This window comes from Haliotis rubra, unplaced genomic scaffold (assembly GCF_003918875.1).
Source record: "Haliotis rubra isolate DU_JTF1 unplaced genomic scaffold, ASM391887v1 Scf40, whole genome shotgun sequence".
Lineage (NCBI taxonomy): Eukaryota > Metazoa > Mollusca > Gastropoda > Lepetellida > Haliotidae > Haliotis > Haliotis rubra.
In genome coordinates, this window is record NW_025767080.1 from 1,790,813 (window position 1) to 1,816,926 (window position 26,114).

Consider the following 26,114-nt stretch of genomic DNA (forward strand, 5'->3'; position numbering starts at 1 on the left):
TTTTTGTTTTAGTCTTTAATCAGTAGCACAATTTTGCTGCGTGACGCTATATGGAACAAATATCACAAGGGATATATACGGATTACACCGGCGACAACGATATTGTCCGGATTTTTATCGATAGGATACGCATTGGAAGGGCAAACTCCATGCCTGAAATTGTATAAGAAATGGAAATGGTGTTCCCTGGTTAAATATATTTTGTTGTCACATAGCTTCAATTTCGTTAGTTGTGGTAAGTGTATAAATGAACAAAAGCAGGCGGGGGTTACGGGCGGAACTCTTACCGAACAACAAAGTCAGTATTAAGAGTCAAAATGAGGACTTTTGTAGCTTTATAATTATGATGAAACTTGCACTTGCAGGACAACTCAAGTCTGTTGTAAGCTTGCTTACATATTGCATGGATTGTTGTCTATGATGTCGGTTATTGGTTTGCCAATTTGATATAGCTATATGGTCTCTGGTAAAAGTAGTTTTTTGTTGTTTAGTACTTCTGATTGACCATAAGAGTGGAGCACTTTGAATATGACTTTCTGAATTCAGGTGTCAGCAGAGACCATATAATAGAGGGACGGCCCTCCCCAACAGCTTATCACTAACTATCAGCGCTATGGCCTATTATATGGTCTCTGGTGTCAGCAATATTCTAGTAATATTATGGAAACCTAAACATAATCAAAATATATATGTTTTCAATGTAGAGTTAGGTTACCATGATGTAACAACTCAATTTGAACCCAGATGTGTAAAAAAGATTTGGTTCCCCCATAGTAAAAGTTCCTTGGGAACTTTTCATTCCAACATTTGTTCCTGTAATAGTGCATGCGGAACAATTATTTCGTTCCGCATACACAGAATTTATTCCGGGTAAAGAGGAACTTCCACACACATCATAAAGTGTCTAAAAGAGGGTTTTGTTTGTCCGGGTGGTCTTAAAAGTTGGGTCGTGGGGGGAACGGAAAGGAAAAAAAAAGATTTTCCTACGGTATTTGTTCCATATGGAACAAATCATGTGGCTATCAAGAAGCAATTATCATGTGTGAAAGTTCCTTAAATTTTTTTTATGAAAATACATTGTAGATTCCCCAGAATCCGAACTGATGATTCTAAATGAATCTTGTGTTAAAAAGAGTTCAGTTATTATGTAACCAAGTTACCTTTATTAATCAGGTTACAGTCATTAGCCAGGTTACAGTCGAAATGTAACCAAGTTACAGTCAGTAGCCAGGTAACAGTCAACATGTAACCAAGTTACAGTCAGTCAGTAGCCAGGTTACAGTCATTTTGCGACCAAGTTACAGTTAGTCAGTAGCCAGGTTACAGTCAACGTGTAACCAAGTTACAGTCAGTCAGTAGCCAGGTTACAGTCAACATGTAACCAAGTTAGTCAGTCAGTAGCCAGGTTACAGTCTACATGTAACCAATTAACAGTCAGTCAGTAGCCAGGTTACAGTCAACATGTAACCAATTAACAATCAGTCAGTAGCCAGATTACAGTCAACATGTAACCAAGTTACAGTTAGTCGGTAGCCAGGTTACAGTCAATATGTAACCAAGTTAGTCAGTCAGTAGCCAGGTTTGTGAACATGTAACCAAGTTACTGTTAGTCTGTAGCCAGATTACAGTGAACATGTACTCAAGTTACAGTTAGTCAGTAGCCAGGTTACAGTCAACATGTAACCAAGTTGAAGATAGTCAGTAGCCAGGTTACAGTCAACATGTAACCAAGTTGAAGTTAGTAGACATCCCGGATGTTGACAAGTTGGATGAGTCCATTTTGCATTCAATAATCACTGGAATAGGTTAGGCCTACGGTATTTGTTCACGGCATTTATTCCGAACCAGAACATTTACTACTCGGAACTAAATACAGATTCACGCACTGCTTGAAGTTTCAAATGATACATTTTGTGTTCCAACAATATAATTTGCATTGTAAGTCATTATTCACAAAAATGTAATAGCTAACAAAGATTTTCTATAAACATAAACTTCAAATCGAATCTGCTGTGTCAGTAAGAGCAGAAACCATACAACAGATCTAATATAATATCTTTGTTGAATATTTGATGGTAGGCAAATAGTGAAACATAATTCTGTCTTTGTATTTCAGCTTTGCAATCATGAATGCCTTCACAGCCTTTTTGTGTCGTAATCGTGTTCTCGTTGTGATGTTGCCTGTTGTCATTGGAGCGCATCTGGGTTGGTATGCATTACAGTTCTCTGACATGTATGTGCCTAAAGAAAACAGGGAAGTAAAAGTCATGGGACTTGACCTCACAAGAGCAGAAGCGGCAACCAAGAAGTAGTTGTGTCAAGATCATGATTATTGTGAACATACAGCAGTGACAGTGTACAAAATCAATAGTTCTATTCTCAGTAGGAAGATACAGTTCTTCAGGGAATACCACCAGACTTGTGAATTTAATTATTAAAGAGGTAAGAAATTCCTGTAAATATTCTTTTCAGTGATTTTCACTTTACCACTGTAAGCCAGTTTTTTCTGGGGCTTGAGTCCTGCCCTTATTGAAGCACATGTTACTTGTAGTTACTGCTTAGACAAGAGACTTTGTATGCCATATGCCTCTTTCACCCAGCAGTGAATGGGTACCTGGTAGGATGGACCCGTGAAGGTCCCGGTTAGAATTGATCTTCAGTAACCCATGCTTGTCGTAAGAAGCGACTAACGGGATCGGGTGGCCAGGCTCACTGGCTTAGTTGACACATGTCATCGGTTCCCGATTACGCAGATCAATGCTGCTGACCACTGGAATGTCTGGTCCAGACTCAATTATTTACAGACCGCCGCCATATATACTACTCACACTTTGCTAAGGATCACAAAAATTCAGAACTTTACTTAAACATAGATTTATAAATTGAAATTGTATCCATATAAAACTAGATAAATAATGATATGGTAACCCCACTTTAGACAAACAGCCACTTTAATCTAGCCTTATGCACTTGTTACATGAGTAACCATAAACATGATTTTCATGGCACCAATCAACCATTTTGCAAATCATGGAACGAGTCATTGACAAGTCCACAACACCTGTGAATAGCAGGTATGGGATCCACAAGATGCAGTGACATACTGAAACCTAGGATCCATGCTTACAATAAGCTTAGATATTTAAACCAAATTAAACCCCACATCATAGTTTTCTTTTGAGTCAATGGTTTGATCCTTAGCACAGTGTGAATAGTATAGCTGGAATATTACTGAGTGCGGCGTAAAACCAAACTCACTCACTCACCTGGGAGGATGAAATGGTGACTGTTTAAGCTCCTAGTGTGACAAAGGATTCATTCTCCATGATAAATTCTTTCATTGGAATAATATACCTAGGTTATTGCATCCTTCCAGAAAATGTAATCTAGATTATCTATTCCACACCTGGCGGGTGAGTGCTGAGTGCTGGATATATCTAGTATATATTTGTCCAACCTGGAAACATTTGCAACAGGAATGAATCATCCTTTACTCAAGCACCTTGTTTACTCCCCAGAGGCAGCATGTATATTCGCCCAGCCGACTGGGAATGAAAACTCCCCAGTTAACTAGTAATGAAAGTACAGAAGCATCTTAAAATATAACTCCTATTACTGATGTTAAGAGCCAAGTTGGAGCTAGTAGACTTAAAAGTTTTGTGCATAGACTGATATTCCCTTTTCTTTCTTTCTTATGACAGAATACAGGCAAGATGAATTCTGAGAAAGTGGCATGGAAAGGGATGCTGGCCAATGCGTCCATGTGGGCTCAACGCAACAAGTTTGTGTCTCTGATTGGGTTGTCCCTCGTCATCTACTTGGGGACATACCCTTTCTGGGAGGTCAAGGCCTCCACCTCCTCTGAGAGGGCATCCTGGAAACCAAAGTCTCTGGAGCCTACAAAGTGAACTGAGACAGCACTGAAGGTATTTACTGTTGAAGCTTTTATGTAACTGGAATATTGCTGATCATGCTGACTGCAGCATCCAACTATTAATCACTGACTCCCAGATACAGTCCCTGATTTCTACACTTACGATCTTCAAAGCCTATTTTAATGAGTTAAATACCTCATGTGTTATCCAAAACAGGATTTTGTTGAAACTGAATAAATATTCGCTTCAATTTTCAATATCTTAGAACAAAAACTGTGCTATATCTGGACCTGCTCAGACTCTGATATTTAGCCCCAAGTAGGGCTGGCTGGAGATCATGGAGATTGGTAATCATTAAATAAATATATCAGGTAAGGTACTTTGAGCTTAAAGCATACTAGTCTGAGAGCCAACATGTTTCACATCACTGGTGAGTGGTGACATGTAATAATCATTACAAAACAGTGTCAAGAACATAATGTAGAAACAACACATGAAAAAAGACCTAACTTTGTGTATTGTGTGACTAAGATAAAACTTTACTTCATCGCAAAGTTTATTTACAATGTTATCAATGACACAAGTTTCATATCAATAATTATTACTAATTTTACAAATGAATGATATTTCCGATTATAGATCTTTCTAGCCAGACCTAGCCCCCCAGTCATTAATATATACCCAAATCTGGATTCTTGTGTATATGCCTACACTGTATAGTTATACAGGGCTCCAGATAATATTTCAACATCAGGAGTATGTACTCCATATTTTTTCACTACAGGAGTACTGGAAAACCTTAAGAGTACATTTAGAGTACTGAGTGGAATTTAATGGCGTATCAGTAACCTTGTGTTTCGTTTCATATATGCACCACAACATTGATAGTCTTGTGTAAACAGGTCAATAAACAATAAACCAATATTCTTTTCAGATAAGTACGTCTGCAAATGATTCTAAGACCATACACCATTGCTGTGGTGCTTACCTGCTATGTTTTCTAAATTATTTGCTTCCGTATCATGCATATTTTGTATCCGTACATACGCCGATACGGGCCCTTATCTGGAGCCCTGGTTATGACTAACATGAATGGTTTGTGGAGATGACCTGAATATGACCGATAACATGGCTGAAGAGACGTAGAAGCTTTCAAGTTAATGTTATGTTATTGCTTTGAACATGATTATAATATACAATGTTTGAAGACTTAAATTTAAGGGACCATTCATAACTTATGGCTAGGGGTATGATGATTTTAAGGGGGGATCACCCATTTTGTTCTTGGTAGGTAGGGGGTCTTCAATTTTGTACGCATGTATTCGGATGTATTTGTACATAAAAATATTTCAAAGTTATGCTTAAGAATTATTGAGGGGAAGGGAGGTAATTGTTCTTATACAATATGGGGGGATGGGGGGGAGAGAATCATTCACATTGTATGTGTTTCTCCATAAATCACCCCCCTCCTTGCCATAAATTATTAACAGTCCCTAAGTAACTCTTTTTAAATCCCAATTATTGTTTCCCAATTTGCTTGCCAAGGTCACTGAACTATGTAAGATTGTTTGACCCAGGATGACCCAGCCTGCAAGCAGACTTGAGAGGCCCTCCGCTGGGGCTCACCTCCAAGTGGACTGCCTCGAGGACCCAGCCATCAGGACCAGAATTCAGGTCTTCCGGGACCTCCTGGCCTCATGCCAGGGACCTCATGGCAAGGCCAAGGTCGTTCAGAACTCACTCGCGGGGGTCATGTCACATGGACAAAGTCATCCATTCGTTTGCTGTCAGCTATGTCAATTTCAACACCTGTTTTGAAGCTTATTGCCAGTGCTGTTCAAGGTCATTTACAGAGGTTTAAAGATGGCGGCCTTTTCACAGCCAATTTGTGTCTTTCTTTGTTGGATAGATCCCTAAAGACAGATGTACACAGGAAACTTTTGATCGAGTGTTATGAAAGGTTTGTAAATATTATAGATAATTACTTGGTTTCAAGTAAGTGTGCATGCAAGTTTGAGATAGATGTGTTCAATCTTCAAAACGTGATGACTCTGTTGAGAAGTTTGTGTCGGCCAAAACTTTCACATATGAGAAGTGAAGTGCAAGACAAAATGTGCGTCTTGTTCCTCGACGTGTTCCTGTCTACAATACCTTCAGAAAGACAGGACTTTTTTTCTGATCGTGTGTACACATACAATGTTTCCCAAACAGTGACATCCTGGAATCCAGATGTTTGAAAGGATTGTTGATTGAATGTCCGGAATTATCATCTGTGACTGAGAAAATTCTTCATGTACCTTCTGTACCCAATCAACAAGGATGTGTTAAGACTAAGGTAGCTCTGGTGCTAGAGTCCATGTCGGGGGATTCAGAAGGTCTCATAGATGCGATATATGAGACAGAGCATGAGGTAGATGTTGGTGAAGCTGTGCTGGAGAGGATGTTGTCGTTGTGCCAGCAACTCCTGCATTGTGGTGTTGGACTGCTGCTATGCCAGAGAGTGATTCATCCAAAGGTCAAGGTATTCCTCCGACATGCTGGACTGTTGTTTGTTGACAGGCTGGGATCTGCAGCTGTTCCATACATCAGAGATCTGACAGGTTGGTACGACAAATGCACATATTTAAGCACTCCGTTGGCTGAACAGGCAACATAGCATTTTTACGACCAGGGGCTTACTTCAAATATTTATTGGCTATGCGAGAAACTTAATTTACTGAAAACCATGTAATCATGTAATAGCAATTTCATGCGTGGCAAATTTTCAATAATTTTAAGTAGCATGGAAATTTACAAAACACTCCTCAACTCATCTGGTGTATATTGCAATAACTAGCCAATATAGTAATAACTAGATATCTAAGCCCCACAACATTAGACAGCGGTTAGAGACCTTGTACTATTTGAAATTGGTGTTGACACTGATCATATTGACACTTCTCAGTTTGATTTGTTTAATTATTTCACAACTTGTCAGAGATTGAGTGGTAAAGCACAGACACTTCAAATGTTTTCAAAACTAAAACATTTTTGTGGCAGTTACTCAACAATTATATACCTCTTCTGCCATGTCTTCAGTACTGCATGTTACTGTTTGCAATATACTGGAGATATTTGGGGTAGGTAAGACTTACAGATGGATCAAGAAGTGGTCAGGGAGTGGATAATGCAGCAGTTGTAATGGGTACTGTTGGACTGTGTTTTATTTATTAGTATTTGCACAATTTCAATATAATGTGCTGCCCCAAAAGAAATGTGTATGTGAAGCAACTTCATTTATTTGTTATCTTAGGTGCCGCTCCTCTGTCGGTTTTGACTGTCAGTATGGAGGAAGGCTGGAGTGGGTTTGGCTGGCTGGATGGTGTCACCCATCAGATCTGGTGTGGCAAGAGTTATCTCCACCTGACTCAGGAGCATGCACCAGTTGTGACTCTGGTACTGAAGAGTTCCCTTGAAGAGACTCTTGAGGAAGTGAAGGTATGTTGGATTATTTCAACACCAAAATGAACTTGAGAAATTTGACCCCCCAAACTAAACACCCCTTGCTTCTAAGTAAACACTTTACTGATCAACAAGGCATATAAAACTGATAACAGGGACGGTTCATTATAATTGCTTTTACAAAAGCGTTGATATTATTCCTTTGGTTGAAGCATGTCGTACGTGTTCCTAGCAATCACGGAAGTGTTAATACTTTGTTTGATCATAACAATATAATCTATTGATTGTCCAGGGCTGCTCAAAGCAACAAACAATCAAACACTAGACCATCTCCATCTATGCAAGTTGGTTGTATCTCCACTTAATACAAGCAGTTTCACAAATGAATAGGATATTCTTCATAGGCTCAACCCCCCAACACACCACTGACTCTGAAACACAATGATAAAGGAGACTGAGGAGTTACCTATGTCTATCTCTGCTCCCCAGGCTCTGAGCCAGACATCAACCAACACCTTACAGCTGCTGTTGGGGGATCCCCACGTCCTGCCTGGGGGAGGCTGCTGGCTCACCCATGTCGCAGCTTACCTCACGGCTAAGGTAAGCCACACTTGATGATATGATGACTAAGTCAAGACGATTTTCATTTTCAGATAATATTGTTCTTCAAAGATTTCAGTTAGAACTGGACCCAATAACCCTTTAGTGTTCGTAAGGGGCGAACAAAGGATTTGTATGTTTTTGTATACAGCCAACATGGGTCGATGCTCGCACTATCAATCACTGGATGTGTTACAGCACACCTAGATACAGCTTGAAACTGCTCAGATTGGTGTTAAGCAGCATGGAAGAAGCAAGTGAATTACACTTAGGCTACAATAAGGCTCAATCAGTTTAGAATCCTGCAAGAGATTTTTGTTGTGAACTACTTGGTTTAGTGATGGGGATAGAATTCATAGTTTCTTTCTTCCTCTTAGTTCCTTAATTACTGTAATAATAATACTTTAAAGTTGGAAAACATAGACATGATAGAAAGGAAATGATTAATTTGGACTTAAAAGAAGTATTTTATTTCTGTGTTTCATGCTTTTGATGTTACTCCTAAGATATGATACATGTTTTTGACAATATTTGTGGTTTTGTCCTGTTTATTTTGATTGACTACCTAAAAGATGTTTATAAATTGTAGCCCAGTTATAATAATTCATGCCTAAATGAATCGTTTTTGTATCCTTTAGGTTCGAGAAGACAAATCAAATCTTCTAAATGAGTTTGAGTGTACCGAGTCACAGCTGAATGCCAGCCTGGATACCTTTACCCACTGTCTTCTGTCTGTAGCCTTGAGGCTAACCTCCGACCTCAGCACTGAGACCTCTGACACGGTGTCCACAGATGCTGAACATTACCATATCTGGAAGTGTCCCAACACGGATGTATGTAACATACATTCTAAAACTAGTTCCTGTAATTGTGGATTGCTGGGGTTGGCAGAGGCTGACAAGTTTAAGTATGTTTCTGTACGTGAGGCAAGTGGACTATGGCCGAAACAGCACATTGACTGGAACAAGGTGGCCAAGGTCTCTGAGGAAGATGTGTTTCCAAGAGTGGTGGATGCTCTGGTTGTCATGAGGAATGCTCTCAAGATGGCTGTAGCTACAGCAAACACTGTCCTCAGCATCTCTCAGTACATACATGATGGCGACTAGCAGTGAGGAGTCACCACGTATAGCATCCATCATGGTCTGTTGTGCTACAACACAAGAATTGCCCTGTGTGGTCATGTAACAAAATGTTTCTTTATAACACAATTTCGTCACACCGAAGACCCAGGTTCGAATCCCCACATGGGTACTATGTGTGAAGCCCATTTCTGGTGTCCCCCGCCATGATGTTGCTGGAATATTGCTAAAAGCGGCGTAAAACCAAACTCAGTCAGTCAGTTATAACACAATGGAAGAAGTGCAGGGAAGACAGTTTGTTTTGAAAATGAATGTTAAGTGCTACTTTCTCAAGGGTTTCTCAAGCAATTGTTATTTTAACTGAGTCAAGTTCATTGAATATGCTTTGGTTGGGTTCCTAGTCGTTCCTGCTGCTGCTGGATCGTTTCCCCTGAACTTGTCAGGGGGTGAACCTTCCTGTATCCAGTTGTGACCTGGGAGTCCAGATTCACAGTGTATCACAACATAGTTTCCTTTACAGGGCACTCTTGTTCAGGTGTGAAGGGTGAGATAAGGACCTCGCCCTTCTTGGTGTGTTCAGCCCCAATAGGTGTTTAAAAAGAATTATTAGTAGAATTGTCTGGATATTTGTCACACTTGTTCCTATGAATGACAATTCACTTTTCTGTTTCTTATATACAGTATAAGTTTTCAAATTAAAACATGATTAAATACAGAAACATTGCTAACTAAATTAAACAGCAGCATCTGTGACCCAGCATGACAGTTTTGCTCATAGCTTTGTACTGATTATACTACAGAAGAATAATGTCTAAGACCAATGACTTGCATATTATTATCTCACAAAACCACTTCCTGAAACCCACAGAAAATAGGCTCTTTGACATTTAGCCCTACTTATGTTTCTTGACTGGTATCGAGATAAAGCTCTGTGTAGATTGCTGCTCCAACACTGCTGTGTTACCCTGAATTTAGACGTAATGAGTGTAGTAATCAATCAAATAATCTGCAATTATCACATGACAGCACATGGATGTGATGTGATTTATCACTTGTGGTTTTCAGTGAAGTCTTATCTTTCTCAAAAAAATTAAGCAGATAAAATCTAGAGGTCTTGGGAATATATGTATCCAGGGATTTACATGGACTCCTGTATTTGAGAGTTTCAGGGGTCTTGGACAACAAAATGTGGGTCCCGGACACTTAGATATTATTATTAATACTGTTATTGTATTGTGTATCATGATCAGTAGTTGGACTTTTTCTGAGTCCCTGTGGACGTGCTTATAAATTTTGTTGCGTCCATTGTCCATTTTTATGTGTATAGGAGGCAGGAATTGGCGTCCGGTAAATCCCTGTGTATCATGAGGTGCCCCTACATTCAAAGGTAATACAGTTTTGTTGTGTGGAGTTGTCTCCCTTAGTTTACCGGGCTAATCATGTTTTGGAATACCAGATTCATGCTGATAATGATCCTTAGTTTGTCTGTTCTATATGCGTGCCTATTAGATTCACCAATGTGATCATGTCCAGCACCTGTCATTTGGTTTTCCGCCCACATTAACCAGGTGGGCCATGCTACAGCTGACATTCAGTGCAGCATCAAAACAACTGGAACTGTGTCCATGATAAAGTGGATTGGCTGCCATGATGCCAGCCTCCAGATGAGAGTGTGATGAGGTTCATGGAAACTCTCTTTCTCAAGTTCCATTATAAATCATCAATCAAGCAGAGATTTACAAAAAATTCAAGGTGTTTGATTCATAGCATGTTTAGTTTTCTGAATATTTATTGTATGGCTTGTGGATTCATAAGACTTGTATCAGTTGAAAGCAACCAGATCTATAAGATTTGTGCTTAATAAAAGTACTAGCTTTCCCACTTTGATACCTTTGGAACAGTTGATTGTTAAATGAGGGTTTTGATAGTTAATTATTTGCCTATCTATCACATGTACCACTGCCAGGTATAGTGGTGGTCCTGTTGACCTAACATAGCGAACTATTGAATACAGTGGTGTTATTCTTATTATAATATAAATATTGCCAGTATGGTGTGTAAAGAATTAACATTTGTGTTATGTGTTATTTATGTCAGTTTGTATGAATTATGGAATGCAAAGAAAACTATCTAATCAAGATTGAGTGATATATGATGTGATGATGGAATAAATCAGGTTGAAATGGCTCATTGTTTTCATTACTCAGGATTATGAGTTTGTTTCCCTTGGATATGCCAGGATCCTGTGATTGTGGGTTCAGATCAAATGAGTATTTGTAAGTTTCACTGAAGAGATTCAAATATTGCTTGCATGTATCATACATGTATTAGCCTTTAAGAACCTTTAAGAATACAAGGGAACTGACTTGGTTTACAATAACATTTCACTTGTATAGTGTCTAATGTAAAGAGTGAAGCATCTGGTGGCCAGACCATCACGGAATACATGTTGTAGAAGGTGTCCCCCCATAAGAACTACAGCTTAAAACAACACATGTTATGGTCCAGGGCACAGATTAACTACGTGCTGTCAGCCGCGTCTGCTTAATGGATTTGCCCAACACAAAACAAATAAAACATATATAACATTTTTGCTGTGGCAGTTCATGATGGTTTTGACAGTAAATAGTTTGCATTCACAAAATGTAAATTTGCAGTCTTCAGTTATGATTGAACAAGTTCCGCGAGGTGTTTGACATTTTGTTACACTGACTGATAAATTTTTTTTCATAGCATCACTTTTATACAAAATTGGAAGGTTTGCTTTTATAATGGGCATAATTGTACAGTTATTAGGACTGTAGGTACAAACAAATGGAAGAATGTCCATCTCTGTATTTGTGTCTTTTGTTTCCATAAGTGTCTCTCTTGGGACTTTTACTGCTTTATGAACAGCATTTTCAACTACCTAAGAAGATATGTCTTATATATATGTCTGCGCGCTTTGAGCATAATATCCAAGTATGGAAAAGCGCAATACAAATCTACTATTATTATTATTATTATATATATATTACATAATAGCTATTGTCACTAACTGTAAGGTCATACACATGATGACGACATAGCTACTACCGTTTTGCGTCACCTATGACGACACTTAGTTTTTATTGTACACACGAAGAGCCGTTGAACAGTGAAAGATTTTGTGCAGATATAGTCTGGAGTTTTATATATAGATATATAGATAGTTCATCTATAGATAGGCTTATATATTTAGTGTGATAATTTAGTGTCACTTTTTTCATCCTGGGTGTTCAATCTGATCCATGTAGAACTAGTTTAGCCCAGCTTCAATAAGTAGCCAACTGCATCGAGGTCCTGGATTGCAGTCTATAAATATACCTTTATCTTTACTCTAATATACTAAGCTTGGCTTTTTTTGTTTCTATCATATGAATACAAGAACATTCACTAACTACAGCATACCCTTCTCTCTTGTCCTTTACAACAACATACAAGTTACTGGTCTGTAGTTCTTCTGGGAGAGCTGATGTGCTGTGCTCATTACATGCCATGGGGGTGCCTCTACTCAGATAATTAATCCCTAATTAATCCCTGTAGTTAATTTGGGATGTAGTTCTTATGGGAGTAAACCGTCTAGAAGTACCCAGAAATACGTTTTGGTGGTGTAAATGACTTGAGTTGATCAGGTTATCAGAACTGGAACCTATGTTGACGAGCAATAACAAAGGTTCCATTATCAGATTTATTAGAATTCTGCTTCGAACATACATGTAAAATAATGTTCCCAAATCAAGCAACACACAAGGGGGCATCTTTAAGTGAAATGAATTTGGATAAAATGACAATACCTATGGATATAAGATAGCTCAGTACTCGTGAATGCACAAGGGGGCCGTCATCCAACAATTCCATGTCAGGATCAGCCACAGAACAAGGAAAACAGGATGTTTTGTATGCCGCAGTTGGAAGGAGCAAGACAATAGACCGCCCCAAGGGACGTTGGTTGCATCCACAGTTCGTTGTGTCCAGGAGACACCGTTATGATCTGGACCGTGATTTGTTACAAGGACATGTTTAGATCGTTAATTTCACATCAGACATGAACGAGTTACTTGCGCCCAATTGTGAGCCATTCATCCTGCGTATATTGAGAAGGCGACAAATAGTGGCTCACTTGCGCCCAATCCTTTTTTGTCTTTTTGGACAACAAAATATGTTTAAAACAATTCAGATGATGGATATTTTCAGGATGACATTGAAAGATCACATACAACACGTATCGTCTGTTCCTCTGTTGGTCCATATTGTCAACGTTTGTTTTCCTGACATGTCAAGTGAAAAAGACCACATTGATGGTCAGCGTAGGCCACGATTTATCCCTCCCACAGACGTAACTTATAACTGACAAACCGCATATTGGATATCGATGTGGACTGCGATCATTTCAATTCCATACAGGAGTGCTACTATTGTGTTAACAGTGACCGCAAACGCACAACATACCCCAATGTAGTTCTTGTCCCAAATAGATCTCTATTATTGCCAGCGCAATGTAACTGTAATGTAACTGTATCATTGCTGACATATTGCTTAATTCGTGATGACAAACGCTTCATTTGGAATATCTTGACTTTCCGTTAAACCTGAAGTATAGTGTGATATATGGTGTGTAGTTTCCAGCACGGTTGGCAGTCACACGTGTTCTACAGCAATGTCAAAACCCAGCGCGCACCCGACCAGAGAGGGGCCTGGTGTCACTCAGACAGACGGTGTCTGTGCCAATGTGGTGTCTCTTTCTGGATAACATGAAGCGTCTAACATGCTGGTGTAGTGCTGGATTGACGGGGGTGTCTACGGGGTACCGACACGGCCGTCGGTGGACAAAGACAGACCCTCCCGGGATAGGCACGTATTGGGGACGCTGAAATGATAAAGTAAACGAAATGCACATACAATCAAGATGTTGTTAATTGTATCCGTTTTAGTGTGCCTGAACCTAATTTACACCTTCATCATTATTGGACGAGATTTTTAAGATTCGGACACCCGTGCGTTACTGATACAGAATATAGCTCCGGTGGTTTTACCGGTTCTAAGTCAACTTTTATGGACGCTATATATACTAGCCACATAAAGAAACTGTGCGTTGTCAAAATATTATCCCAGTTGATAAGTACGATAACAATGTCAAAGGTACATATAAACTGTAATGGAGGGATCATGAGACCATAACAAGTCGGGAGAATTTCAATTGAAAAGTCAATCACAATGACGTCACGAGTCCACAAGCGGGCAGGGGTCAAACGACCATGTCACAAGCTCAATAACGGATATGTCCACCATCGGCATTGAGAACAGCAGTACATCGACGACGCATAGAGCCTATCAAGCGTGCAAGGAAGGCTTGTGGGATGTCACGCCAGATTCTCTCAAGTTATGTTGCAAGGTCAAGGACGTTATCTGGCGGATGAGGAAGACCGCGTAGACGTCGATCCATCTCGTCCCAAACATGCTCTATCGGGGAGAGATCCGGTGAATTTGCAGGCCAAGGCAGTAAGTCAACGTTGTGGTGTTGCAAGAAATCCATAGCAACCCTTGCCGTATGAAGGCGGGCATTGTCCTGTTGGAATGTTAACCCAGGGCCATGACGTTGCAGAAAAGGAATTGCCACAGGTCGAAGAATCTGATCCCTGTAGCCCACACCAGTTAAGTTGCCCTGAACAATCACCAAAGGAGTTCTTTGGCATGCTGATATTCCACCCCAAATCATCACGGAACCACCACCAAAGCGATTCCTCTCCAAGACACAGGCCTGTGTAAAACGTTCTCCCACGCGTCTATAGGCACGTTGACGTCCATCACTATGGGAAATGTTAAACCTGGACTCATCTGTAAAAACAACATTTCTTCACCAAAACAAGGGTCTGCGGCAAGGTTTTCGGCACCACATTCGGCGAGCTTGTCGGTGACGTTGTGTCAGGATAGGCCGTATGGCGGGACGTCGTGGTCTGATCTCGTGATGACGTAAACGTTGTCGAACTGTGTTGGGGTGGATACGGCGAAGTCCTGGGATGGTTCGGGCAGTCATCACTGCAGTCTGAAACCTGATGCGAAGATGGGTCACCCTGATCCATCTGTCCTGTCTTGGCGTTGTTACACGTGGACGTCCAGAACGTGGCCGATCGATGATGTCATTTGTGTTCTTGTAGCGTCTCACCAGTGCAGAAATGGTGTTCCGGTGGCAGTGGAAATGTGCAGCCACTTTTCGTTGAGACATTCCCCCACGGACCATCCCAATGGCCTCATGACGTTGTGCAGACGTGAGCCTTGGCATGCTATGCGTTTCAATAGCCGTTTAAATTTTTTGAACGATCGCAAGGGCAGGGGTTGAGCTTTCCAAAGTGACAGTATTGTGTGGCATTCATTTGCTCTGTTTCTCTTTCCCGGAATGCACGTGCAACAACGTATTGCACGTCTCAAGGACAAACCCACTGACGTCACGGAACGTGGCACGTGCATGCATGTTGGATACATGTCACTAATCTCTGAGTTTTAATCCTTATGTGTCTACACAGGTTTGATAAATTTAGATCTTAAATTTTTGTATGCACAGTTTCTTTATGTGCCTAGTATAGTTGGACTGAGTGTGGCGTTAGACATTTACTTCCTCACAAGACTATAAAATGTACAATGTATATTTCACTTGACCGATGTCATTATGTACTTCACTAACGTTCATGTTTTTTCAAAAACACACATGTATAACTGCAATTATTTCACTCATTCATAACACATCTTTTGCATTGATATACAGTTCTTGTTCAACTTTATTGACAAAAACAATATGTGAAATACCGGTATTAGGGAAATGTTGGGATAGGTAATTTAGGCAAGAGATGGTCTTCCTACTGTTACAATTTGAGATTCCTTTCTTTCCGATATGTATTTAATGCATATGAATATATATTTGGGCTCGGACTGGCAAACCTTAACACACGAGAACATATATTCCAAGTTTTTACCTACCTCAATTTGAAATCTCCTGAGTTCTGAAATATGGTTCCTATCTTTTGACATTGAATGTGTTCCTTGATCACAGAAAGACTTGATCCTGTTCTCGAGAACACAGAGATTTGAGTCACTCGTTTCCCAGTCAAAGTATTCCTCGTCATCCACATCATCACAAACCACCTCAGGCCTCTTGTTCTCATTCTTCTTCCTCACACACGAACATATCACCCTGGACCTCTCATCCTTTTTGTCCTTTTGGAACTGTTCCATCTCTTCAAAAATTCCAACAATCAGATCACGGTTTGGAGTTTCTTCCCTTTGGGGTGCCTGTCCAAATTCATATTCCAAGTCACATCTTGTTACCGTCACAGAACCCGCGGCGGTCAACGGTCTGAAAGACTGGGAACTCTTTCCCCCCGACTGAGTAAGCGCAGACGACAGAGGCCTGTAAACCCCATCATCTCCCAGAGCAACGTTTGCTGTTGATCTAGGTCTGTAACCTAAGAGTTCAATCTCAGCATCGATGTTGTTTCTTAACTTATCCAAACTTCTTGGCATCCTGGTTGGTTTCCCGCGTGGATCATTTGATTTCCGAAATCGCGCAGCATTAGCGACAATCTTTTTAGCTTTCTCTGCCGACCGCTGCTTATAGTATATAGCATCAGGCAATACTGGTTGGATAAACGGACCCTTATCCTTGAGGAACATGTCGATGAGGTGTATCAACTCCTTGCTCCTGTGGTCAGCTCTTCTAAGGTAGAGTTCAGGATGAGGGAGCATATCCTGGAGCACGCCCTGAAGCTTCTTGAGGACCGGTATCTGTGCCCCCGTGGTGGTGCAGAGTCGGCCGCACACCTTCCGGTACGCCTCCATCTTCAGCGTCTCCGCCGTGTGTGGGTTCTTCTTCTGAACCAGACGCTCATAGTTCTTGCTGTTGAGGATGAAGATCTCGGTGTTCTCTGTGGAGATGAGAGTCCCAATGTTTGTCTCCAGATCCAGACTCATCTCTATATCACCTGAGAGACAGAGAAACGAGCGTTTTCTTGATATATACACAAAGACCTTAATTTAGCACCCCTGTGTTTTTGCAATGATAGGTTTTCAACACGTACACAAAACTTCTCGTGTTGACCACGATGGAAAAACATCAGTTTTTCTGACCCGTATGATCCTTTGACTCATAAAAAACGACAAAATGATTGGAATCCATGTTGATTTTATGATGATAATTGCTCATTTAAAAAAACAACTAATTTTCAAACAAATCCATGTCTGTACAAGTATGGCCCTGGAATGTTTAATGCTGAATTTATTGGTGAATGTGAAGACGACGACCAATCATGTCCCAGATGTCTGGAGATAATCGAGTCAGGAAAAGACAGTGATTGACACCATGAACCTCGATCAAATGGGGGACGGTGACACGCAGCAACCAAGTCAGCGAGTCTGACCACCTAATCCTCTAAAACGTGCCTTACAGGTTGCTGAAGACAAGTTGTTACCAGGACCTTCACGGGTGGGCTGGCAAACTAAGGATCTGGTATAACAGTATATATCATCCTACCAACAATCTCGTTTTCCTCCACGCAGCATAAGTTAACATATCTTGACATGACCCGTCTCTCGGCAGCAGCGTACCCCTCCTTCCGTCTGACTCGGATTTGGTCTGACGTCACGCTTTCTTTATTCACAGAACCGTCTGCATTTACACTGAAAGAAATCCATTAAAACGTCACACGAAAATATCCGTTTTGTATAATTTTATATCTTTGTATATTACAGATTTTACGAATATGAAACCTATGTGATATATATCCGTGTAATACCTACGTCTTGTACTGTTTGTATATTACTGATTTTACGAATATGAAACCTATGTGATATATCTGTGTACTACCTACGTCTTGTACTGTTTGTATATTGAAGATTTTACGAATATGAAACCTATGTGATATATCTGTGTACTACCTACGTCTTGTACTGTTTGTATATTACAGATTTTACGAATATGAAACCTATGTGATATATCTGTGTACTATCTACGTTTTATACTGTTTGTATATTACAGATTTTACGAATATGAAACCTATGTGATATATCTGTGTACTACCTACGTCTTGTACTGTTTGTATATTACAGATTTCACGAATATGAAACCTATGTGATATATCTGTGTACTACCTACGTCTTGTACTGTTTGTATATTACAGATTTTACGAACATGAAACCTATGTGATATATCTGTGTACTACCTACGTCTTGTACTGTTTGTATATTACAGATTTTACGAATATGAAACCTATGTGATATATCTGTGTACTACCTACGTCTTGTACTGTTTGTATATTACAGATTTCACGAATATGAAACCTATGTGATATATCTGTGTACTACCTACGTCCTGTACTGTTTGTATATTACAGATTTTACGAATATGAAACCTATGTGATATATCTGTGTACTACCTACGTCTTGTACTGTTTGTATATTACAGATTTCACGAATATGAAACCTATGTGATATATCTGTGTACTACCTACGTCTTGTACTGTTTGTATATTACAGATTTTACGAATATGAAACCTATCTGATATATCCGTGTACTATCTACGTCTTGTACTGTTTGTATATTACAGATTTTACGAATATGAAACCTATGTGATATATCCGTGTAATACCTACGTCTTGTACTGTGTATATATTACAGATTTTACGAGTATGAAACCTATGTGACGTATCCGTGTAATACCTACGTCTTGTACTGTTTGTATATTGCTGCGTTCTGGGGCCTCATGATCTTGGTGTATTGCGTCACGTGCTTTGACGGCTCCAGGACCAGTTTGGCTTGACCGCTGCGGAAAATAGCATTTTGATCGGTGAACGTTTAGGCATAGTGTACAGACTGCTCTATCACGTTAGAAATCCTAGGATACTGTAGTCACCTTCACTAAAGCAATGGATGTAGTGCATTTGAAGAAATGAGTAAGTGGGCTGGGTTTAACGGTGCTTCGAGCTGTAATTCGGGTATATCACGATGTGCCAATAATATTGAGGGAAGTAATGCAATGCTCCCCCATTTAGGCAAAACTCAAATATGGTTGCCATTTTGATGCAGACAAACAGTGGATGAAAACGATTCTGTGATTCAACCTCACGATCACAGGATCAGTGACTTAAGTTAAATTTGAAAAGTAACCCAAGTTACTGTATATGACCAGCAGGTGCTGGATTATGGGATTTCTAAGTTAGGATGAATATTTGTCTCCGACACAATTCTTACAGACAGCCGCCATCACTTCCGACGCAGGTCCGTCTAGTCTCCAAACATGGGGCCCAGTTGAGGATAGGTCCCGGTTGGATATGATGTAGAAATATGGATCTTTCTTACCTTCAGAATCGGCCCTGTCGTTAACTGTGACAGAACTGTAAATGTGCCCTATACCTCAAGATGGAACCCCATTGAGGGGCGGGGCGGTGGGGTAGCCTAGTGGTTAAAGCATTCGCTCGTCACGCTGAAGACCAGGGTTCGATTCCCTACATGGGTACAATGTGTGAAGCCCATTTCTTGTGTCCCCCGCCGTGATATTGCTGGAATATTGCTAAAAGTGGAGTAAACCTCACTCACTCCATTGAGGGCGCACCTGAGTGGCTATGACGGACATGCTGGGGCTGATTCTTACCTCAGAATGAAGATTAGACCAGTGGAGGGGTGCTCCTGGGTGGCTATGACGGACCCGTAGGGTTGTATCTCTTACCACAGAATGAAGATCAGACCAGTGGAGGGGTGCCCCTGGGTGGCTATGACGGACCCGTAGGGTTGTGTCTCTTACCTCAGAATGAAGATCAGACCAGTGGAGGGGTGCCCCTTGGTGGCTATGACGGACCCGTAGGGTTGTGTCTCTTAGCACAGAATGAAGATCAGACCAGTGGAGGGGTGCCCCTGGGTGGCTATGACGGACCCGTAGGGTTGTGTCTCTTAGCACAGAATGAAGATCAGACCAGTGGAGGGGTGCCCCTGGGTGGCTATGACGGACCCGTAGGGTTGTGTCTCTTACCACAGAATGAAGGTCAGACCAGTGGAGGGGTGCCCCTGGGTGGCTATGACGGACCCGTAGGGTTGTGTCTCTTACCTCAGAATGAAGATCAGACCAGTGGAGGGGTGCCCCTGGGTGGATATGACAGACCCGCAGGGTTGTGTCTCTTACCTCAGAATGAAGATCAGACCAGTGGAAGGGTGCCCCTGGGTGGCTATGACGGACCTGCAGGGTTGTGTCTCTTACCTCAGAGTGAAGATCAGACCAGTGGAAGGGTGCTCCTGGGTGGCTATGACGGACCCGCAGGGTTGTGTCTCTTACCTCAGAATGAAGATCAGACCAGTGGAAGGGTGCTCCTGGGTGGCTATGACGGACCCGCAGGGTTGTGTCTCTTACCTCAGAATGAAGATCAGACCAGTGGAAGGGTGCCCTGGGTGGCTATGACGGACCCGCAGGGTTGTGTCTCTTACCTCAGAATGAAGATCAGACCAGTGGAGGGGTGCCCCTGGGTGGCTATGATGGATCCGTAGGGTTGTGTTTCTTACCTCAGAATGAAGATCAGACCAGTGGAGGGGTGCCCCCGGGTGGCTATGACGGACCCGTAGGGTTGTGTCTCTTACCTCAGAATGAAGATCAGACCAGTGGAGGGGTGCCCCTGGGTGGCTATGACGGACCCGTAGGGGTGTGTCTCTTACCTCAGAATGAAGATCAGACCAGTGGAGGGGTGCCCCTGGGTGGCTATGACGGACCCGCAGGGTTGTGTCTCTTACCTCAGAATGAAGATCAGACCAGTGGAGGGGTGCCCCTGGGTGGCTATGACGGACCCGTAGGGGTGTGTCTCCTTTCTCAGACTCATCTCACAGAGTCTCCTAAGTCTGGGCGACCAATGGGAGAAGAGGGGACACGTGTTCACAAACGACCTCCGCTCCCGATACTCCTCCTCCTGCTTCGCCTGCGGGACAGAGTGAGTGAGTAAGTGAATGGGTGAGTGAGTAAATGATAAACATCGCAGATAGCAATAGTTCAATGATCTGTACTCTGATGCAGTTCTTTTTCACGCCTCGCGTTCAGAGACTCAGGTTGTAACTGACCTTGACCGATCTGTTGAAGAGGTCCCTGGAGATGACCAGGAGATCAGTCTCATAGTCAGTGATGATGGTGGCGTTGCGGACAGCATCCTCGCTAATCAGGGCAATCTCACCGAAACTCTTACCTGCATCTGTACCATTGAAAACAATAAATGCAATTTTAATATGGCACCTGCTATGTGTTTTTTTCTTTATTCGGTCAGGAATGTATCGGTTATGTCACGTCCAGCTGTAAATAACCGAGTATAATTAACAAATTGTGAACAATGCCCAGGGAACAACGACGATCAAATCACGGAGAAAATTGTCTCTTAATCGTTGTTAAAATTATAATAAAAACATTTCTGTTTCCATACATAGGGCATGACCAGGCATCTCCGAAGCCTAATCTACAAAGACCAGTCATTATCTATTTACCAAGTTTACACGTTCTTGTTCATCATACAGACACAGAATAACGTTTCCTTGGCAACCAGTATTTTACACATTTTGTTATAGAATGAACATAAATTGTATTTGTCCCACATTTACCCAATACAACATTTTTTTAACCTGGTGGTTACAAATTGAGAAATCATTTACAGGCACACGCTATACTTCCCCATACAGAAGAATAGGCATTAGTTTAGCAACAATCGGTTTAAGTGCAGTTTGAAAGGGTTTTAATGGGTGTTTATCTCTTGGCACATTTATCCATACCCCTTTTGACCTGTAATTGTTGGATGTTTTGGGAACATATTATTATTATTATTATTATTTTAAATTTATTATAGGGTATTTATATAGTGCTCATATCCAGGCAACAAGTGCATGCTCAAGGCGCAAGGTATTTTCCCCGCGACCATTGGATGTCAATCGCAACGGCACATCGTATTATCAATCTCAACTCCCTGGGGAGTATACAACTCTTGCAGCAACTAGGCGCACCGAGTTATTGTGGCTTTCTCATCCTAACGAGGTACCCATTCACAGCTGGGTGGACTGGGACACATAGTCACAGTACCTTGTCCAAGTTTACTGCACATTGCTGTACCCGCAACTATAGTCTGTTTGCAGTGGAAACGTACCGATGAATTTCACTTTAAACAAAAAAGTAAATCAAATAAAGTGAAATTAAGATTGCGAATCCTCATAACTTTATGCACATTAAATGAAACCCCGAGAACAAGAAGGGTTGGTTGGTATGTTAACGCTCATCATGTACCGCACTTGCATTTGTTTAACTGTTCCAACTACTGCACGTACCCCCTTGTAATACAAACCAATAATAGCGATTTGAAACTATGATCGTTTGTTAAACAACTTTTATCCTAAGTTGAATAAAATTCTGAGATTTAAATGTTCAATTGGCAAGGTAAAAGTATGAGGATTCGCAATCTTAATTTCACATTATTTGATTTACTTTTTTTTTTTAAGTGAAATTCATCGGTACGTTTTCACTGCAAACAGTTTGCACGTATTCATGTGGCCACCATCTGGTCATATACCAACGGATTCGTGGGTTCTTTTAAGTGCGCAGGGTTGTGTACTGTACACTAGGGGTTGTGACAACATTGAAAGAGTCTGCACACAAAGTTGACTCCAAGGTTTTTACACCCGGTCACAGGTGGGCTCGATCCTGACACCTCAACCTCGCTGGATCACTATAGCCTGGCGCCTTAGCTAGCTCGCTAGTCTGTCGTACAGACCCTGAAGTAAATATATCCAAGAAAGCCCACGCAAGTCTAGATTTCCTCAGCTTCTGAAAATGAAGAAAGTCACAGGGCTCCTTTTCATTATATACTTTTTATTTTGCTATGAATTTTTTTTCAGTAAAATATGTTCATTTCAGGGACTAGTTGTTAGTCTACTAGCTCGCCTACCGCGCCCCACTATATACCAGCTCGCCCACCGTGCCCCGCTATATACCAGCTCGACCACCGCGCCCCGCTACATACCAGCTCGCCCACCGCGCCCCCGCATATTCTGTATCAGGACCATAATTAAATGCACATAAATAACACTTCAGAAGATGTTATCACGTACCAAAATGCATGATGAACTTCCCATATTTCGTCCGGTCTAAAGGTTTCCTTCGCTTTCCCTTAGTGCCGTGGATGTCATCCATGCCGACATCCTCGTCCTTGGCTGAGCTGGGGCGATAGAGATCATCGTCGTCAGATCTGATGGTGTCGATGTAGACAGAGGTACGCCCGGACAACATGATGAAGAAGCTGTTGACGAAAGTCACGTATTGACATTAATTAGTATAAATCTACAACTTGATTTAGTCACGATATGGCTGAATTATTTCCGGTGTGACTTAAAATCTTAACTCACTCACTCACTCCCGTATTGACATACAGTGCTGACACATGTACCCCATCCTGTGTCAACTCCATCTGCTCCCGGGATCAAACTTGGCATATTTCCAATTTCAAATGCCGGCAATAAAGGGGTAGGACCAGGAGTGAGTGAGTGAGTTTAGTTTTACGCCGCTTTTAGCAATATTCAAGCAATATCACAGCGGGAAACACCAGAAATGGGCTTCACACGTTGTACCCATGTGGGCAGGGACCAAGAATCGTAGGAGTCATTATAGTGTCGGTGTGGGGTTTCCACATTGATCTGCGGCGTGACAGGTCATGGGCTCGCACTGTAAAACTGTCTTAAGTTAGGGTTGGGACAAGTAACCACAGACGCGCGCGCGCGCGCACGCACGCCGCACATGACGTCGCTGTATTTATAGTACCAGAACAAGACGCCAACCCCATATCACCTCACCCCCAATATGTGCGTGTATTACGTGAAAGTTGTCTCACCAGTCCCCCTTGTCGCCCTGTCTGATGAGGATGTCGTCCATGGTGGAGTGGCGGTAGCTGCAGTTCCTGATCACATCCTTCAGCACGTCTGGAAACACACACGATCCACACGCTTCAGAAAGTACATGATGTTGTTTAACGCCCAAGGCGGAGATATACAGTTCTAGTAAATAAGTATTTATTTGTTGTTTAACGCCGCCTTCAATATCATTCTAGTTATATTGCAGCGGCCTTTACACTATAAATAAACAAGTGTAGACCAGACAAATATGTTGCTGATACCATGGGCAGCATCCCCAGCCGTTGGGGTGCAATTATACATGTAACAAGTATAACTAGGTGTGGTAGCCTAGTGGTTAAAGCGTTCGCTCGTCACGCCGAAGACCGGGGTTTGTTTACCCACGTAGGTACATTGTATGAAGCCCATTTCTGGCGTCCCCCGCCGTGATATTGCTGGAGTATTGCTAAAGATGGCGTGAAACCAAACTCACTCACTATACTCGGGATCATATAAATCATATCACAGAGTTTGACAACGTGACCAGCGTACCGTAGTCGCCTGGCACGATTAGTCCATGTTGATAGGAGTTATTGTAACCTGGAATGATCAGGCTTCTGTATCCATTTAGGGCGTCATGGCAGCGTAAGTCACAAACTACGTCGTCTTTGTAGAACGATACAACCACCCAGGCCACCCCGTGTATCCACCCAATCTTCATTAGTCGGCCCTTACTGTGAGTATTGAGTCCTGGGCCTAGATTTTCGAAGCTCTCCTAGCGCTAAGATAGCCGTAGTTAATGTTAATGTATGGCACTTACGACAGTCTTAGCGCTAAGAGAGCTTCGAAAATCTAGGCCCTGGGCGCATCTTCTCCCCCGGAGTCCCACGCGGAATCGTAACCAGAACAAGCTGGTTAAAGGGATTAGATACTAACCTGGAATATTCTATACTGCCCGTCAAAACACTCACTGTAGTGTAAATGTAGCCACTTAGTTCAGTCACCTGTTCTAAACTAGATTTTGCAAAATATTCCATACTGTTTAAATGTACTGTTTACATATGAACTGATGTCTTGTAAAACAAATTCGTAACGTTGATTGTTTTTGCCGACTATTAAACTGAGGATTCTCACTGAGGGGAAACAAATCATACCTGTATCAAGTCCTTGAAGAAGCTCGCTTTTCTTACGTAACCATGGCAACACCATATCTATGTCCCTCTCTCCTCTCTGCTGGCATTCTTTGCTGATCAGCGTCACAACCCGCTCCTGTAGTTTGACGAATGGCATGTTAGATCTACTTTCACTCAACGGCAATTTCTCCTTACTAGTTACGTAAATGACTTTCCCTCGCGTTACAGGATTATCTGATGACGTGTCTCTCTCTGTTTTCTCCGTGAAATCCAAACACCGGAACTTTAACTAGACATGTTCACTTCTTTGACATCTAGCTAGTTGAACATACACCGTGGCTCCGGCAGACTCGTGTCATATGTTGGACGTGCGTAACGAACATTTCCAGGCGGGACAGACAGGGTCCTATGACGTCTCCTTGCTTGCGACAATATTACAAATATTAGCATACGAAAGGATTTGCCTATTGTACTATTGGCAAGGGTGCCAGATTGTTTTTCATCAAATTTCACCTTTATACAAGGGTAACAAATTGATCTGCCTGACCATTAGTTAACCACAACAGTGTCAAGGAAACACCCAGAATAGGCGAAACTGGTTAAAAAAGTGAAAAGGTTTCTAAGCCTTTTACTGTATATTAACTGTCGTGCATATTTCAGTGATTTGCACTAGTCATGTCTTGAACAAATTAATTCATTTCCTTAATGTGCATTTATTGTAGGACCTATTTCTTCTGTTTAGAAGTCAACCTACGATGGAATTACAACAGCTCAGTTTTGGTTTGAATTTTGAGAATATCTGAATTGTGATTATGCCATCAAAGAGGTGGATGCGCAGGTCACCCGAGGCGCCGAAATCCGCTGTGAAGCGTCGGTTCGACAGGAACCTGTGGTCGTGAGTTCAAATCCCAGATTCGCACGATTATGTTTGTGTTGGTCTGTCTGCGCCACGACCGACCTCGAGGGTTTAACTACGTTTCACTTTGCGCCATCCACTTTACGTATACTGGCCGTTGTATGGTGTACTGCACCAAGCACATCCTCAAGGGTGCTATATTCAAATAGCCTTGAAGGTCCGGGTTAGAAT

At 41.7% G+C, this 26,114-nt stretch overlaps 2 protein-coding genes across 2 annotated transcripts; one reads left to right on the forward strand and one right to left on the reverse strand.

Moving 5' to 3' along the window:
• The first annotated feature begins 113 nt into the window (after window positions 1–113).
• LOC124287371 (McKusick-Kaufman/Bardet-Biedl syndromes putative chaperonin-like) lies at window positions 114–11,182 on the forward strand. The gene is given in 9 exon segments (XM_046723883.1): window positions 114–235; window positions 2,117–2,442; window positions 3,702–3,926; window positions 5,453–5,618; window positions 5,621–6,112; window positions 6,115–6,475; window positions 7,168–7,352; window positions 7,806–7,916; window positions 8,555–11,182. Coding segments are annotated over 6 exon segments (1,782 nt in total). The 5' UTR covers window positions 114–235; window positions 2,117–2,442; window positions 3,702–3,926; window position 5,453; the 3' UTR covers window positions 9,023–11,182.
• Window positions 11,183–13,676: 2,494 nt separating this feature from the next.
• On the reverse strand, window positions 13,677–25,184 carry LOC124287340. The gene is made up of 9 exons (XM_046723838.1): window positions 25,049–25,184; window positions 23,897–23,984; window positions 23,121–23,308; window positions 21,099–21,226; window positions 20,778–20,959; window positions 18,727–18,825; window positions 17,538–17,683; window positions 15,989–16,989; window positions 13,677–13,883 (listed from the first exon to the last, which is right to left on the reverse strand). Exons 1-9 carry the CDS (start codon window positions 25,182–25,184, stop codon window positions 13,677–13,679), a joined length of 2,175 nt encoding a protein of 724 aa, XP_046579794.1.
• Between the last annotated feature and the right edge of the window lie 930 nt (window positions 25,185–26,114).

What these genes read in the sequence shown, in the direction of transcription:
- LOC124287340 (XM_046723838.1), bottom strand. Translation starts at nt 25,184, where the DNA reads ATGCCATTCGTCAAACTACAGGAGCGGGTTGTGACGCTGATCAGCAAA. An exon ending in CAGGGCGACAAGGGGGACTG is followed by an intron (nt 23,309 to 23,896) that starts GTGAGACAACTT and finishes TTTCGTCAACAG; the next exon opens with CTTCTTCATCATGTTGTCCG. An exon ending in GGTCTGATCTTCATTCTGAG is followed by an intron (nt 18,826 to 20,777) that starts GTAAGAGACACA and finishes TATTTTCCGCAG; the next exon opens with CGGTCAAGCCAAACTGGTCC.